Source organism: Xyrauchen texanus, chromosome 31, assembly GCF_025860055.1.
Source record: "Xyrauchen texanus isolate HMW12.3.18 chromosome 31, RBS_HiC_50CHRs, whole genome shotgun sequence".
NCBI classification, from domain to species: Eukaryota; Metazoa; Chordata; class Actinopteri; order Cypriniformes; family Catostomidae; genus Xyrauchen; species Xyrauchen texanus.
The window spans coordinates 17918118-17937492 of NC_068306.1; the positions used below are offsets into that span (position 1 = coordinate 17918118).

At 37.3% G+C, this 19375-nt stretch overlaps 1 protein-coding gene across 5 annotated transcripts in view; it reads left to right on the top strand.

The window, feature by feature from the left end:
- Positions 1–1608: 1608 nt before the first annotated feature.
- LOC127625346 (glutamate receptor 4) overlaps positions 1609–19375 on the top strand; it is a 124728-nt gene continuing 106961 nt past the window's right edge. For all 5 annotated transcript variants that reach the window (XM_052100591.1, XM_052100595.1, XM_052100592.1 and 2 more), the window contains exons 1-2: positions 1609–1822; positions 2744–2902. In XM_052100591.1, the coding sequence (XP_051956551.1) occupies positions 1735–1822; positions 2744–2902 (247 nt within the window). In that variant the 5' untranslated portion in view covers positions 1609–1734. The remainder of the gene's footprint in view (positions 1823–2743; positions 2903–19375) is intronic.

The window sequence follows — 19375 nt, forward strand, 5'->3', positions numbered from 1 at the left end:
CTGTCACCTCATAATCCAGCTAAATGAGACTTATTTTCTGGCAAGCTTTATTCTTCATCAATGGCACAAAAATGCATACAATCTAAACTATACAGTCAAAGTACAGAATCATCTCCAATTCCAATTTGCTTGATTCTTGCCATGATTCTTTAATTGATCGGGCCCCAACTTGGAAACTGGAGCTCCAAAAAAATCCCACTGGTAATTATCGCTTTTTGGTGGCATTTATTTGCGCTCATCTTGTAAATACCATAATTCAGACTTGGCATGAGCACACCATTAATTTGTATTGTTTACTTTACTCTTTTGTGCAAGATGAGAAGTACATTTAGCTGACTAAATTAGTCAGAGCAGTTCTTGAGTTAACTCCTCTTAATATAGACTCCAGCACAGCATCACCACTTAACTAAGCTGCCATGGGTATAATTAACTATGCTGTAATTAATGCAGTTTACAATTTACGTAGATTTAATCTTTAATTTACGTTATTAATTTTACATATGTATTTTTCTCATTAGCTACTTTAACTTTTACTTGAATCAAAGTACACGAAGGTATCTTTACTTTTACTTGAGCATAAACAACACCCCAAATTCAGGACCTTGGACAGAGGCACCGCAGTTGACACCGCTCTGAGCTGCGAGCACGCGCAAACACAGCGTCTGTTCACGCGCATTGAATGAAACGGTTGACTAAATCCGCGTAATTGATTTGGCAATTCAAATATCTGAGCGAGGACAAAAGGGAGTCTGTGACATTTTAAAGTCACTTTTGCGAGTACCACTTATTTAAAGCCATTGTAGAAGATTGTACAAGTTATCTAAGAGAATGCAGTTAGATGCTAGCTATATAGACATGAAACACATTTTGAAGTAATAGCTTATTGACAAGAGAAAGATCAATATGGTGTAGCCTACAAAAAGGAAATATCAGTAACCCACTGCTCCACTTTCACAGAAAGTTTTCATAATTCTTAAAAAGCAGAGGTTTCACTCACTCAAGGAGGACAGTGCAATGAACAGTATGATTTCCAAATTGTGATTTGTGGGACTGAATCGAATGAAAATAAGTTAAATGGTCTTGTCTCAAATACTAAATAATTATCCTTATAAGATTGTTGATGATTATTGTTAGTATGATTATTAGTCTATTACTGATGCTGATTGGCACATTCATTTGTCAATTTCAGTGCTAAATAAAGGGCACGGGTTGCATGAAAATGTCAGATATTTGACTGATAAAATAAATAAATGAATAAATAATAAATAAATCTCCATAGCATTAAAACGCACCACACCAGCATAAAGCACATGAGCCTCCTATTGCAAAGGCGTCTACTTCAACTTATCAATTGTTTCACTGGGACAGTCCAAACGAAAGGGTGGTCTCGTTATAATTGAGCTTCCCCTTTGGTGAGGCACTTAGCTGTTTTGGAATATGGCATTACAAGAGGAACTAACACATGAAACGAAGCGAGGATGAGTGTGTGTGATGGTGGAGAAAAGGCGCATTTGTGACGAGTGTGGATGTGTGTGCAGACACTGCCCACCGCTGTCGCGCGCTCCCCCCATCTTGCATGTGGACCGTCTACCGCCGGACGTAGTCGCACCAGGGTTCGTGCCACTGCAGGGGAAAAACCACCGGCAAGAATGGATTTCTAACATCGTTTCTCCTTTCTGTCCTTTACCCGTCTGACGTCATCCTCAATGTCTCTCACAATTTTTAACTAACAAAATGAGGATTTCTTGTCATCTGCTTTTACTGCTATTCTCGTGCGTTTGGGGACTCACTATGGGTGCTTTTCCGAGCAGCGTTCAAATCGGTAGGTACGGCGATGCTTCACAAATACACAAAGCTTCACTTGAAGTGCCTTAAACGTTTTCTCCCCTCAGTTTCAAATGAATGACAAAATATGACCGCCTGCAAAGCGGCCAACTGGGAAATGTCAGTCCTTAAATATTGCGTTTGGATGCAAGTTTTATTTCATGGCATTAAAGGAAATGTTAAACAGACGCAGTTTTTTAGGTAGCTACTTTTTTGTTTGTTTGTTTGTTTTTAGCTGTCACCGTAGATCAATGTGTTTGGTCACCACTGCAGTGCTCTTCGCGGCTCGAACGGGATGTTGTTCTTAGATGTAATATTCAGTGTAGGACACAACGTATTGAAAGTTTATTCGTGTAGAAATGGACGCTTTGTAAAATCAAAACCACACGGCCATGTAATGACAAAGCGACTTTAATATCAGTTTACCCTTTTGCGCTCTGCCTCGTCAATGGAAAGTGCCTTAATTTATTCCATTGCTGCATCAAGCGCTGTGTCAATCGCCGTGACATTCCTGGTGCTCAAATCTTTTATTATTTGACCGATAATACGCAGAGTTTACTGGATAACTTGCTTTATAAGAATTAAACTTGCTATCTAAGAAGTGTGCCGTATTTATTTCAGAGAGATAATATGTATGTGCACAATGGGGTTATTCACGTGTGAAACCTCAGAGCAGTGTTCACTGTATACTCATCTGATCTGGCTCGATTCTTGAATTTCAATATAACTCAGTGTTTTGCATGCTTTTGTACTCATTTATCTTATTTTCTTCTTATTCAAATAGCTGTTTTCTTATTTGGAGTCTTTGGTGCAATGTGTTTTCTCCCTCGCTCTCTCTCTCTCTCTTCTTCCTTTTCTACCCCCTCTCTCTCTCTCTCTCTCTTTGTTTCTTTCCTGTGTCTCTCACACTTTTCTGCAGGTGGGCTGTTCATCAGGAACACAGATCAGGAGTACACTGCCTTTCGGTTGGCCATTTTTCTTCACAACACAAGCCCAAATGTATCCGAGGCCCCCTTTAACCTGGTACCCCACGTGGACAACATTGAGACGGCCAACAGCTTCGCAGTGACCAATGCATGTGAGTTCAGCTTGGAGCTGCTTCTGGCCATTTCCATTAATGCTGGTCAATTAGCAAGTGAAAGCGGGCTGGGATGATGGCAGGGGATAGTGTTCTTGGTTGGTTTGGATCAAGCTCTCATTGAGAGACCTCTTGAAGTCCACTTCAGATGTCAATATGAATAGAAATCCATTTAAAGGGATTGTTCACTTTCATTTACTGACCCTCATGTTGTTCCAGACAACATATTACTTTGTTTTCCTTTGTGGATTGCAAAAAGAGATGTTATGAAGAATATCAGTCTCAGTCACCATTGACTTTCATTGCATCTTTTTTCCATACAATGAAAGTGGATGGTGACTGAGGCTGTCATTCTGTGTAACATCTCCTTTTGTGTTCCACGAAAGATAAATAAAAGAGGAAACCAGTTTGAAGCACCATGAGGTGATTAAATAATGAATTTGTGGGTGAACTATCCCTTTAAGCAAACGAGTGTTGTACCTGTTATGAACTGAGCAGAAGCAGTAAAGGGAGACCCCCTGGAGTGTGACAGGGACTGCCTGGCTCCCATTCAGCCAGGACTGGTGACTGCGAGATCTGTCCTCCGGCTCTCCACTGGCACAAATGCAGGCTAAGTGCATGTAGCGCACCGAGTGACACAATGTATGGTATATATGTGTATGTTCCCCTCCCCCAATGCCCCGAGCCAGGTGCTTTCGTTGTGTGTTCATGTGTGTGAATGTTTGAATGAATTTGTATGTATTCTGATGATATAGGTGCTGGCATTGCATAAACTGTGTTTGCATTCAGATTTTGCATTAATACAGGCAAGGTCTGCCTTGTTTGTTTATGAACCATTTCTGACATTACCCATGTGTGGTCCAAGTTTAGGCCTCTGAGCCAGAATGTAGTGGACGGTGGTGGTTGTGTGTATAACCCAGCGAGATGCACCACGCCAGGGGCCGTCTAGGGAAGTAGGGTCCATATTCTTGCAGCTGTAATGACGTCACAGCTCTTCTCTGGTCCATGACTCTGCCTTAGAGCCTTTATTTCTGGTTCCTCCTCCTTGTGCTGTGTTGTACCCAAATTTGTTGCTTCACTTGCTATTTCCTTTACATAATGCTGAATGCTCAGCTGTAACCACAGAATACAGTGTTCCGTATTTTATGTACAGAGCTGAAATCAAAGCAGTGGAGCTGTTCTTTGTATGCATCTGTGCAATACCGGTAGGATCTTACTTCAATGATCACGGTCCCCTTAGAGTCCACCATAACCAATTCTGCACTTGTTTTAACATAAAAAAATAGCCACCTCAAGAAGAGTTACAAGAAAGGTTTGATATCAGTGATGTCAAATGCCATTGGCTGTCATGTGTCTTGTGACTGATTGTGACAAGCTTAAGTTCTGTGTATAATTTTTATAATGAGCATTCAAGGAGGGAGAACATTTTCATTCAAGTTTCATTCTGTTCCTCACACAAAGATATAGTATGCTTTGGAATAATTTTATATTATGGTTTTTGTTAAAAAAAAAAACATTTTTGGTTTTATTTATTTATATTATTTATTGTTTAGGTTTAGGCGTAGGGGTGAGTTACATCATCAGAATATTTATATAAGAGTGAAATGCAAATCAAATTTTTGTGACATGTTGTGTTGTACATTTACCTCTCTGATTTTTTAGAAGAATATCTCAGCTCTGTAAGTCCATACAATGCAAGGAATTGGTGACCAAAACGTACAAGCTCGAAAAAATCACATAAAGGCAGCATAAAAATAATCCATAAAACTCCATGTGTTTAATCCATGTCTTCTTAAGAAATCCAATCAGTTTTAGGCCAAAATATAACTCCTTCTACACTATACATCTTGTTATTGCAGTCTCTAGGCATGATCATCATTTCAAGTTCGATAACACTTCCTAGTACTTGACGCATGCGCAGAGCACTAGATAGTGCTATGAAGTGTAATTGAGCTTGAAATCATGACCACCAATGAGAATGCTGATATCAAGATTTATAGTGAAAAAGAAGTTACATTTTGGTCTGTTCTCACCCAAAACTGATTGGATCACTTCATAAAACATAGATTAAATCACTGGAGTCATATGGATAACTTTTATGCTGCCTTTCTGTGCTTTTCTGGAGCTTTTAAGTTTTCGCCACCATTCACTTTCATTGTATGGACCTACAGAGCTGAGATATTCCTCTAAAAATCATTATTATGTTCTGCAGAAGAAAGAGAATCATACACATATGCCATGGCACAAGGGTGAGTAAATGATGACAGAATTGTTTTTTAAATATAGCTATGATAGTTTAATGTAACTACAACACTACTATACTTATAAATATAATAAAACAAATTGCCATTTGCCAAATCTGACAAAAACAGCATCATCATTTGCCCTCAGTGTTTTAGTAAACATTACGTAAAGCTACGTCTATGGTTGCATCAGTTAAAAGCTCTAAATTTATTAGTGTCATTTTTCATCACACATTCATATACCTCCAGTTTGGAGCACCATGAGGTGAGTAAATAATACATTTGTGGGTGAACAGTACCTCTAGCATCCAGTGTCATAACATTCTGTGTTCTCCGCACTGAAAGACCTGTCCCTAATGATGGAGATAGCCTCTTTGAATTATAATGATGGATTTGTCAGATATTTATATAGCCCATTTAATCTTGTCGTCTGATTAAATGCACACAGTGCCATTGTGGTAATTCAAACCAGGCTGATAAATTCTTCTGCCATTACTGGGTATGAACAATCAGCTTCAGTTAAACAGATTAATTGCCCAGTCCGTCACTCGCCATTTTGAGCACAGTGTGAATCCAAGCAGAGGAACGGCAGCCCTGTCTGTCTGCTTCTGTAGTAGTTAGGCTACCGGCGATCTGATGTGGTGTGCCACATACTCAGGGCCTCATCCAGTCTCTCTTTTCTTCCTCTGTGTCTGTGTGCAACTCTGTTTGCAGTTTGTTGCACATGAGGGTTTTTATTCCTCACTGGGGAGCCATCGCTGCCAAAGGGGGATGAGTAGAGGACAGATTATTCTCTCCCAATGATCTTTCTGCCTTCTGCAGTCTGTTTCTTTCCTTCCATCCTCTCAGTTCTGCAGGGTTATTTTACACAGTCAATGGTTAAATCAAGCAGAGAAAGATGAAGGCGTGTGTGCACACGTGGTCAAGGATAATTTTGCATAGTATGTCTCATCTTTAGACGGCATGCCCACGGACCGCCCACAGTCTGCTGGCTGACGGTCTGATGCACATTTCACACAGATACTGGCAGGGTTGGTAGGGTTACTTTTGAAATGTATTCCAATACAGGTTACAGAATACATGCTGTAAAATGTCATTTGTAACTTATTCTGTTTGATTACTCAAGGTCAATTACGTATTCTAAATACTTTGGATTACTTCTTCAGCACTGGTTGATTTTTTCACGTGTTTTGACTATAAACACTCTGCCAGTACAGTAAGACAAAACACACTAAATGTTAAAACTACATTCTCTGAAAAACCTAAATATCTTATGCAGTGTTGTTTCTAAAACAAGACAAATCAAATTGATCTTGTTTTAAGGATATTTAGATATTTTTACAGGAAAACAATAAAAAAATTATTATGAAGAATATGTTTTTTTTTTCCTTAATATCAAAGGTCTTACTAGAAAAAATTAATTATGATCCAACATGAATTTTCTTAAAAAAAAAAAAAAATATATATATATATATATATATATATATATATATATATATATATATATATATATATATATATATATATGATCGTGCCTGGTAACCTGTGCATGTAAAATGACTAGAAATAGCATTTTAGCTTAGCATAAAGCTGACAATTTACACAAGATTTATTTCTATTTCTTGTGCTCCAAACTTACTTCAAACTTACTTCTCTGTCTGCTCGTATGAATGTAACACATCATAAGAAAGTGATTCACCAATGTTCAAATGCACTTTGGATCACATCATGTATATGTATAAATGTTTTCCATGAAACAAATGACAATAAAATGAGTGCTTTTGAGGATGAAATAAATTACTGGATTGCAAAAGTTTGCCATATGACATCATCTGCATGTTAGTGACATCAAATCACTGAAAGATACCTAGGTTCAGAGTTTTTTAGGTATTAGTGGTGTTGTCAACTGTCTAGTATTAGTTGGACTGTCCTATATATCAGCTGAATTAATTGAGACGTCCAACAGCATCCCCCCGGTCATATGGTGAAACGTCCCATATAGAAGTTATTGAAAGAGAGATATTTGCCTACCATTGGGGGGGCAGAACCCCATCCTGTCTTGAAATGTTCAAGCTGCCATTATTTACGTGCCGAAAAGTTGGCAACCCTAGCGTTCAGTAAGAAGTAAACCAGACATGAATTTATTTATTTTGCACAGTTTTATTATTGTGGTATATTTAATTAAATCTATTTAAACCTTCCCCTAAATGGCACATTAAACAAAACTAACTGTGGTTGGTCAATTTACATGTCAGTCAGGTGGTCCCTGTCTAAGTTCTTGATCAGAATAAGATGCAATGCGGACCAGGCTTTTTGTTGTTCAGTCAAAGGTCTGGCAATGTGAGACTATTATTTAGATGACCTCTATGACAGCAGGGCAAGGGGAATTCTCTTTGTTGGGCATGCTTTCAGCTTCTCAGCGGTGTGTATGTTGACTCAGCAGCATGGTGGTGGTACAAGCCTATTTTTTAGTAATTCTGTCATAGCTGAGACAAGTCTGTTTCCCACTGTAATATCAGTGTGCTTTATAGCATCCCCACATAGGCACATGCCCCTCACCAGTGAGCTACGCTCAACCTATTCACTCCCAGCACATGAGTGAATACTGCTCCATTCTATAAGCTATGCATCTGGATGACGTGATATTTGTGCTTTGGTCCTGAATGTCTTGAATGCTGACCTGGCATATTTGTAGTTGACTTTTAACTTGTCCACAAGTCTATTTTTATCTTTCTGCCTTCACTAGTTCATTTTAAATTGACCTGTAGTGTAATAAAATAATAATAATAAAAAATGCAAATATGCCATGCAGTATCTTGATTAATACGAGATCATCAAAACTGCAATTATAGGTTAATAATTATAATGAGCAAAGTGCTATTTAAAATAGTTAGCATGTCACACCATAGGAAATGTTAATTTCCGAAAGTACTTAAGACCCACTACACCTAAAAATGTTCTTTATGTTATAAAATATAAATGAACTTGTTTTATTTAAGTAAAATATTTTTTCACATGACTAAAACAACCTGAATATATAAGGTTTTATCAACAAAAGTAATTTTAGGGGTTTGATCAGGGAGAAATAGCTCCTTAAGTTAACAACGGCAGGATACCACTTTTTACAGAGTCCCTTTATATAGTTTTAAGTACCTTAAACTCTTGTAATCTTAAAGGGATTTTTCACCCAAAAATGAGAATTCTCTCATGATTTACTCACCCAGATGCAGCCCAGATGTGTATGACTTTCTTTCTTCTGCAGAACACAAATTAAGATTTGTAGAAGAATTTCTCAGCTCTCCAGGTCCTCACAATGCAAGTGAATGGGTGCCAAACTTTTGAAGCTCCAAAATCCACATTAAGGGAGCATAAAAGTAATCCATATGACTCCAGTGGTTAAATCCATGTGATCAGACACAATATGATAGGGGTGGGTGAGAAAAAGATCAATATTTAAGTAGTTTTTGACATAAATTCACCTCCCTGCCCAGTAGGGGGGCGATATGCATGAAGAATGTAAATAACCAAAAACAGAAGAATGAGAAGGTGAAGGTGAAGGCGAAGGAAAAAAAGACTTAAATATTGATCTGTTTCTCACCCACACCTATCATATCGCTTCAGAAGATGTGAATTTAACTACAGAGTTGTCGGGACTACTTTTATGTTGCCCTTTTTTGGAGCTTAAAAATGTTGGCACCCATGCACTTGTATTGTATGGATCTACAGAACTGAGATATTCTTCTAAAAATCTTTGTTTGTGTTGAGCAATCAAAAAAGAAAGTCACACACACCTGGGATGGCATGAGGGTGAGTAAGTAATGAGAGAATTTTCATTTTTGTGTGAACTATCCCTTTAACTTTGGCCGATGTGTTCTATTTGCATTTTAGCATCAGAAAGCCTGTTCTTGAATCAAATAGCTTTGAAATGGCAGTATTACTGTGCTGCTAGACTCAATCTGGATGAATCTCAATCAGTATTCCATTAACCTTTGCAATTTGGGTGTTAAAATACAGTGCACAAGCTTATTCCATTTCAAATATTGTAGTTCATTTAATAACACAGATTAGAAACACTGTTTCAATGCTCTGAACAGATTGTTAGAGGGAATTATGGGAGGAACTATACAATTGTATGGAAGCAGTGTGACATTTTTTTTTTTTTTCAGTAGTGCCTTTCTTCAGCTCCATCTGGTTTGAAAATGTCTGAAACTTTCAATCAGGCTTCTTTGAACACTGGAATAGTCTCTTTGCTTTGTTTGGTGAGTCAACAAAGAATATTATGTGCCAAACAGATAAGGCTGATTCCATGTGTGTTAAAAGCCATGATGTTCCTGTGTTGCTCTCAGAAGGGTTTCTGTTTCATGCAGGGGTGGACTGGGAAGAGAAATTGGCCTGGGATTTTACATCTGATCTGGCCCAAATGTTGTTGAGCGGGGGTGGTGAGGGGGGTCTCCTTTCTGAATATCGCTGCCCCCTTAGGCGTATAGCGGCACTGTGTGTGGCTCATTTTGCATAACGCGGCAGCTCATTTCAGATTATCGCAGCCCATTCAGCCCATTTTGTGGCCAGCCCACTGGCCCGTCCGGTTGTCACGATGCCAGTCCACCCCGATTGGCCACAATATATGTTGGCCCACTGGGAAAATGCCCGGTATGCTAGATTACCAATCCAGCCCTGGTTTCGTGGGGGTTGGCTACCCAGATAGAAAAACAGAAAAATGAGAAGTCAAGCAATAAATAGCCAGGGGCTTGTGGGGACTGCTTCTGCTGATTGGGTCCTTCTTTGTTAACTAAATTAATCACATATCACTGTTAATCTCTCTCTGTCCTCTATCTCATGAACACAGTTTTACAGTTTGTTAACATGGTAAATACCTCTGTCTGTCTTTCCTTCAATTTATTTATTAATGTGTGGTTATGATGCATGCATAAGTCTCACTGTAATTCCTGAATCAATACTTGCTTCATGCAGCCATCTGCAGAGAGAGTGAAGAAGTGGTGAAAAGTCTCCAGTGAAGTTGTTTGGTGGAGAACTGCACTTCCTTCTTGCAGCTCAAATTCTCCTGTTATTATGAAAGTGATATCTGTAATTTAAAGGGACAGTTCAACCAAAAATGATCCCCTGTGGAACACAAAAGGAGACATATTGAACAATGTACATGTCACCCTTTTCTATGCCATTACAATGAATGGGGACCAGAAATACGAACCATAAAAGTAATCCAGTAATCCAGTTAACTAATGTTAATGAATACAGCCTTACTGTGTAGTGTTTACATCCTGTTCTCAAAATCACAGACTCAGTGATCTGCAGCTAGATTTCCAGTGAGTAATGACTTCAATTCTGGCCTGTTTCTCACCAAAAGCTATTGTATGACTTTAGAAGACTTGGAATTTTGTGCATTCAAAAGACCAATTTCTTTTCTTTTAAATAGCCAATACGCTTTAGTTATATCACATTCATGAACCATGATTTCCTATTTGCCAGTCGGTTACAGGGTGAGGGTCACAAACTACGTTTCCATTCAAGGATATTTTGTGAAAAAAGTCAATCAAAATAAAGCTGATGGAAATGCAAATTAATGCTAAAATTTCACAAGTGTCCACATAATATTTTTCTGCTTAATTCTAGCACATACACTCTATGTTGATACATCAAATGCCATGAAAAACTGGTTTGGAAACACTTTTTGTCGAGAAAATTGGCATTAACACAAAAATGTAGTGTCACATGTCTTTGCCCCAATCGTTAGCCTGTGTTAATCATGACGACAGTATACATCCTTGAAAGCCAATTTATTGTACGTGATTAAGGATTGATCTTAACGGCATATAGATCCGATACGGCAAACATGACACTCCTGGAGAGCCAACACAAATATCTCATATCATTCACATCAACAAGTGCAAGAAGAACAAATGAATGGCCACTGTTTGTGATTAATTTAATCACGGTAGCTATCCATTTTTTTTTTAAATTAAAGTTGCTTTTACACACCATTCAAAAACATTGAATGTTTCGTTTACTTTTGAAAAAATGCCGGCAAAATTCCCTGTATTAAATAAAATAAATTACCAAACCAAAAAAAGCATTAAATTAAATAAATAAATTACAAATTTTTTTTTTTTTTTTTTTTTAGACCTATATATGCCTTTTCTTTACACAAACTTAAATTAGCTTTACCCGTTTCTGTAGATGAAAAAGTCATCTGAATGGAATTCTCAGAATGTTCTACACTTTTTTCAAGACTATAAACTATCAGAACTATTTGTCCAATGAGTTCACTTTCAGAAAATGAGCTTTTGAATATTTTTAAACATTTAAATATTTGAAATCTAACACTCTATATATCAGATTGCATTTACTGAGCTTCTTCAGAGAATGTAAATTGCATTAGGATGCTAAAATACATTTTAGATGATAATCGAGTTCAGTTGGTTGTTTAAAATTGCTGGACAAATATGCAAGATATAATGCAGTTGTGATGGCAATGCTTTAGATTAGATGATTGTTCAAAATAGTCTACTGAATATAAGGAATGTATCACATGTAAACCCTGATATTACACTGCATAATTTTTTCTTTAATAGCTGTACACACCCAGGGGTGAAAATTTCATAAAAATGTTGGGGGGGACAATAAACATAACAATTCTCAAGAGCAATTTTTGAAGGGGACACTAAGGTTTTTTTGTTGTTGCCCTGTTTGCATTTGTATTATTTTATTTCTTAAACAATTATTTTAAGAATATATCATTATATTATTTACAATACACATATTTTAATGATATCTTGGGGGGGACAACCCCCGCTATTTCCGCCTATGTACAAACCACATATACACATCAATGGATGTTTCTTATACTAAGACCGAAAGTTTCCCCACTACTTGGTGCAGGTTGCCAGCTTGAACAGTGCCGTGACGATCCTCTTTCAGGTCAGAAATGGTGGCAACCTGCGATAGGCCCAACATCAGGACCAATATTACAGTCCTATCGTAAGGGCAACTGTTCCTTTTTCATTGCAATTCCTCCTCTTTTGATTGCTTTTATTTGTTAATTAAAATGACAGTAAGCTGACTAATTTCAGTGAATTATCTCAATAATCTCCCCATTTTACCAAAACATCAGAGCAAGAAAATTAGGCACATTTGGGAGGCGAATTAACGATAAACACACATTTCTGTTTGGAAATGGCTTAAGGGTAGATTTATGTTGCGACAAACAAAAACTTAAGCGTAGAAGTGTTTTTTAGGCATGATGTAATCACGCACACCGTGTGTTTTATCAATAAAAGGCCATTTGAATGGAAACAGGCAGAAGATGACAAATTTTGCAAAAAACGTTATAAGCCTTTTCACTTTGTTGAAAACAAAATAGTGCGAAAAGTGGATGGAAACTAGGTTACTGTCACACTGTTTGTACATCATGTTTTATGAACCTATTTAATGGTACTTTTATGGTGTTTTAAATGCTCCCGTCCCCATTCTTTGTAATTGATTGAAAAATTCCTCTTGGTTTGTTCCTAAGATTGTCATCCAAAGAAAAAAATAAAATCATATACATTTAGGGAAATAAAACCGAGTTGTCAATTTGTCTATATTGATTGGACAGAACATCTACATGAATGTGTCCTTTGTTTTTATTTCTTGTTTTTTATTCATCATCAAAATTCTGTAGTAAATATGTATTTTTGTATGCTGACATGTTTTAGAAAATGGGCTTGTATACGGCTCAAGTTTTTTTTTTGCACTCTGCTGATCCATTACTTTTACTCCCCCTTGAGGCAGGGCTCTGAACACCCTTTAAGTGGTTGGGATTCACCTCCTTGTAAAGAATCTAGGGCGGCTGGCCCTCTGAGGATCCTGGGGAGTATTTTTGGGTTAGGTTTTGGTTAAGCTTTATGGGCTATGGGGATTGTTGGAGGAAAGGAGGGATGTGTAGTGATGCTGGGTTTCCTCTAATAGGAGATTAATATGGCCAGACAGTGCAGAGAACACACAGGGTTGTCCAAAAGTGCACTGTAAAAAAATGCCCTGATTTTACAAGATTTAACAGTAATTTCTTACAATAAAATACTGTTTTCAGTATTTTACTGTAAAATCAATGCAGACTAGGCCATTTTCTGTCACAACACAATACATTACTGTGAATGTTTCTTTTTTGAATATCACACTGAATTATGGGTAAATGGTGTTTCATTTGAAGTCACCATTAGGGTGTGTAGTGTTCCCTTTGGATGTGACCTTATATTGTTAGTTTCTAAAAAATAAGTGCAATTGTGGTTAAGAACTGTGTTGTATGGAGAAAACATGTCAATTTATTGGTGGACTTTATGTCGGACCACACTGTTAAGTCAAATCTTTATGATTCAAGGAAAATAAAGAAATCAAATAATTTTAAAGGAACTATTAGAAAGGGATGTTTGCAAAGCTAGGCTCTATTATGGTTGGTTTTATTGCTCATAAATTTTTTAATTATAAGTTGTCCAACAGGAAATCCCAGATATCAACACTGAGCATACAAATCTCAATGATATTGACAATTAACAAACACTGTAGATAAAGAAATACAGAAGATCATTGTAATTCTACAACACAGCATTACTACATTACTGTAAACTCACATTAAATATTTTTTACAGTGGATGTGGAGAATGCTGCAAATGGATATATTTAACAGCAGGTGTTCTTAAAGTTTTTGTCACTTGAACCATAATGTTTTAAATATTGATTTTAAGAAATGTTCTGGGTTTAATACAGGTTTGTGGACAGTATTTGGGGCATAATTGGCAGCATAATGACATCATAATGTTGATTTCCACCAAAAAAAATAATAATTAGGTTGGACGTCAATGGGGCTGGTAGATTACATATTGTTTCAAAAGTATATCCACAAGACGTAACTATTATTTGTGTATATATGCTTTTAGTGTGATACAATCACTGTCAGCAGCCATATCACCCTGTAGCTCTAGACCGGTTGTAAACTGAAGCTTAGCAGGGTTGTGTCTGGTCATTTCATGGATGGGAGACCTCCTGGGAAATACTAATGTTTCTGCAGGACGAGGTGTTAGTGATACAAGCAGGGGGTGGTCTGTGTGGGTTATAATGCCCCAGTATAGTGATGGGGGCACTGTCTTTTGGATGAGATGTTAAACCAAGGTCTATAGGCTGTATAACTCTACTCTTTTTCTCCACCAGTATCTGGTGTGTGGTGATGTTTACATCTTGTGGCTGTACTTTTGAAATAGTGTGTATTTTAATGTTTATGGACTAGCCCCATTCACTTCAATTGTAAGTGCATTATTGTAATCACAATTTTTTCATTTTCTTTTACAAAATAGAGGGGTGAGTATTTTCTGAGATTAACACAATAATACGTTAATGCGTTTAACTTGTATTGAACCTCGAACTTTCCGTTAAGTGATGCAAAATTTTCTATATGGATTTGAATATGTATTTCACTATATATTCACATGTTGGTATTATCACAAAACTTTTGTCTGCATAATATTTTTCCATTTAACTCTAGCGCATAAACTCTATGCTTCAAATGTCATGAAAAACTGGTTTGGAAACACTTTTTGTCGAGAAGATTAATGCAAAAATGTAGTGTCACATGACAGAATTTACCCTGATCGTTAGCCTGTGTTAATCATGACGACAGTATACGTTCTTGAAAGCCGATATATTGTACGTGATTATGGATTTGTCTCAACAGCATATAGATCTGATGCTGCAAACATGACACTTCCACAAGTGCACGGAGTACAAATGAATGGCCACTGTTTGTGATTAATTTAATTGTGGTAGCTATCCGTTTTTTCATTAAAGTTGCTTTTACACACCATTCAAAATAAAAGACTGCAATCATGGAATTAGCCCACAAAACATAAAACATATAATTTCTATGCAAAAGGGGGTTTTAAATTAAAAATAAATACACAATACTAGGAGAAAAGCATCAGTGTGCTTTTTTTTAACACTAGGCATACTGTATACTATAGCCCAATTCTATCAAATTATTGTTTAGCTTACTTTTGAAAAAATTGCCAGGAAAATTCCATGTATAAAATAAAATAAATGAATAAAGCATTCAATTAAAATAATGAATTACTAAACGAAAAAAATTATATTGTTAGGCCTGCCATTTCTTAACACAAACATAAATTAGCCTTACGTTGCCTTACGTTGTTGTGTAGATGAAAAAAGTCATCTGAATGACATTCTCAGAATAAGAATAAGAACTATTTGTTCAATCCATTAACCATGAATGAGTTAGTTTTCAGAAAACAAGCTTTTAAACCTTTTAAATATTTTAAACCGAACCTTTTTTTTATGTCAGATTGCATTTGCTGAGCTTCTTCAGAAAATGTCAAATGCATCATAATGCTAAAATTAACTTTAGATGACAATTAAGTTCAGTTGGTCATTAAAAATTGCTGGACAAATAAGCGGGACATGATGCAGTTGTGATGGCAATGCTTTAGATTAGATAATTGCTAGGTTGCTAGCTTGAAAAAGGCCATGATTATTTTCTATTGGGTTGGAACCGGTGGCAACCTGCGATAGGCGCAACATCAGAACCAATATTACAGTCCTACCAGAAGGGCAACTGCTTCCTTTTGATTGCATTTATTTGTGAAATTAAAATGATAGTAAGCTTGTCTCAATACTCTCCTCATTTTACCAAAACTTTGGAGGAATTTTTTTTAGACATCTGTGAGGTGAAATGTACACAATTAGCCAGGGATGTGCACAGACATTTTGGGGGGCAGGGGCTCAAGTGGAAAAAAGGGCACTTCTCAAAATTATTTATTTAAAAAAAATATTTAGTCAAATTTATGCAAATTACCACATTTTAATTAGTTAACACCTAATTTGCATATCAATGTGGCTATTATTAGACACAAATTTGACTATATATATATATATATATATAAAAAGGGCACTTTCTCTCAAGGAAGAAAAAGGGCAGGTGCTCAAGCCACCTTTGTTGTCTATGTGTTCACGTGCCTGCAATTTTTGAAACATGTCTGTATGGAAATTGCTTAAGGGCAAATTTATTTTGCAATAAGCCAAAACGTATGTGACAAGGTGTTTTTTAAGCATGACGTCATCACGCACACCATTTTTATCGATAAAAGGCCATTTGAATGGAAACAGGCAGAAGACAGCAAATTTCCCAAAAATATTTTACGCATTTTCACTTTGTCGATAACAAATTAGCGTGAAAAGTCGATGGAAACTAGGTTATTGACATTCTGCTGGGCTGATAGCATAATTGAAATGTATGAATGCGTAAATAAAAATAAATGAAATCACAATATCACAAACACACTGCAGTTCCTACACAAAACCCTAAAGGCTTTACGAGTCCTGGCTGGGAAACCCTCTTTTAGAGTGCAGACAGACACACACAAAAATACAAACATACACATAGAGTACATACAAATTAATTGGACAGTAGGTCTTCACATTTTTACTTGGGGTTTTGGCTTCCCAGAGCAGTATTTTTTTTAAATCAATATTCAATACTTTCCCGTGATTAAAAAGTGCTTGTCTGTCCCCCAAAGCATTCTAGAGAAATCCTTTAATGAACCTGTTTGCCATGGCGAGATATTTTCTATGAACTCTTTTCAGTGGGCTCTGCTGCATCTTTGTGAAGCACCAAGTATCTTCACAGATTAGAGCCTTTGTATCTGCCTCAAAGTGTTCACTTCACTGAGCAGCTGTCTCCACTGAGGCCAGGATGAGCCAATAGTTACGAAACCCTCTGAACCACTTTCAAAGACCCTTCCTCTCCCTATGGTATTCTTACCTGTGGCATCTTCCCATGTCCTTCAAGCCACGCTTCAGAAACATGGCGGGACAGGAATGACGGATAAACTTAGACACATGAACGAGGACAACAGGCAGACAGGACGGGTTGTTGCTGGGGACAGTGGGCCCGTCAGCACTCCTTTGGCAGGTCCAAAGCTTTGTCAGGCTCCTTTTATCATTTCTGCCAGTGTATCAGTCTGCCACTACAGGGGGAACACAGACACAAGGTCCCCTTGCATGTGCTTGTGTGTTAGGGAGATATAGATTGAAAGACACAGGTACAGTGTTTGTGTCTAGATTGCTGTACTTCAGGTTGAAACAGGACATGGAAGCAATATTCAGATTGTCAGTCCAAATCCAATATTTTTTGCATCTGATCGGAAACCGATCTTTATGATAAACTGTCCGCATTGTGTATCGCAACTGATCAGAACCAGTTTATGTCCCATGGCTGTGTTCATTTTCTGGCATATCTGCATTGGTTGCTATACTGTAGCGATGACGTTGCATCAGTACACAAAAACAACTTGGAGGTGAATGATATAGAGATTTTCGCTTATAACATGACAATGTGTAGCTGTGACACTTGACTATGCCTGATGAGATAGTGGCAGAGATAGAGGAGGCTGGCATGCGGTGCTTTATTTTGTGCTACTGTCTCTGCTGGTATCATAGTTCAAAGCGGTGGGTGGTCCAGACAGACTAGCATTGGCTGGTTGATTGTTGTGGTAGCCACCTTTGATGAAACGATATGGCTGTCAAACCTCTGAATGTGCACGAGAATTCCATTAATAAAATTCTCAGTTATACCTACACTCCACCACCACACAGGTTATTTCCACCACCACTGCCAGCATGTTTCTTGCAACAATGTGTGATGTATAATGTGTCTTTACATAGCTTGAAAAATTTACAAATGGCATAAAGCCACTGATCTGGGTGGTCAGACTAAAACTGATTTCCAGAAATGTGATTTTAATAGGAATTCAAACCACATATGAATGTAGCTTGAAGTGCATTTCTTGTGATTTTCTGCCATTCAGACTTGCTAAATATGATTGGATTCCAATCGGATTTGGACTGACAGCCTGAACTGATCTTTTTGTGGCCTTCGACTGGTAGAATCATCTTTGATGAGGTCTAAATAAGAATATTGTACAGATTATGGTTCAATTTGCGATGACTGAAGATGATGTTGAAGTATTTCTTCAAAAATATGGTCTTTTCCATTTGTTTGTAATGATAATCTTCAGAGATTGAAAATAATTTGATCTCCTGATCCTCAGTTGCTCTGAATTGCCCTATGTGTCTGAAAGCATAATTTGATAAATAAGAAGATACGTTTATTTTTGCATTGTTTATTCATTGTATATGTGATTATTTCTATTGTTGAATCAAATGTTTTGATAAAGAAGCTAATGAGATACAGGGAGACATCTTCAGTTTAAAAGAACCCATAAAATAATTTTTTTTTTAGTTTTGTGACTTTTAGTATGTCTATTTGCTTCGAAGCCATCTATATGCTTGTATACGTCTAAAAGTAAAAGTACAAATATATTTTAGCAGATTAGCACCGCACAGATGTTTGTCCAATCAAATGCTTTTGAGAATGAAAGCATCCCTCCCCCTGTAACCGACTGGCAAATAGCAAATTAAGGTTCATGGCTGTGATATAACTAAATCGTACTGGCTATTTAAAAGAAAATAAATGAGTCTTTTAATCCCACCCAGATTTCCTGTTACAGCGAGAAAAATGTCAACACAGTAAAGAAAACTGTGCTCATCAAATAACAACCTAAAATATCTGCAGGCATTTTTGCTTTGAAGCAAGATTTATTTGTTATGTTTGTCACTTGCTGTGGCACACCCATTATGTTTGATCGGTCATGGCCCGTAGACCCAACCACATACTGTATCAGCACTACACGCTTCCATCTTTACATCAGTCAACTACCTCTGTGTAAGAACAAGGCAGAGAATGATGGAGAGGTGTGGAAAGCAGAATGAAAAGCTGTGGATGGAAGGATAGGTAATTCAAAGAGCTGACGCAGGATCAATGGTGAAATAAGTTCCTGGTAGTGAGGAATGGCACAGTGTACAAGACCAGGCAGTTTTATTATTTTAGGCAAAGAGTTTGAGGCAACATCCAGTTTTCGGTTTCTTAATTTCATTGTTTTCCAAAGTATGGAGAGTGTGTTTTAATATAGAACATCTTGCTGTTTATTTTGCAATGGCTTACAATGACTACCAGACCTTCATTATCATTTGCAGGGCTGGACTGTTAATCTGGCACACCGTCCCGTGAGCTGACACAAATTGTGGCCGATCAGGGGCGGACTGGCCATCGAGAACTGCGCGGGCCATGGGTTGTCCGCGAAACATGCAGAATGGGCGATAAGATCAAATG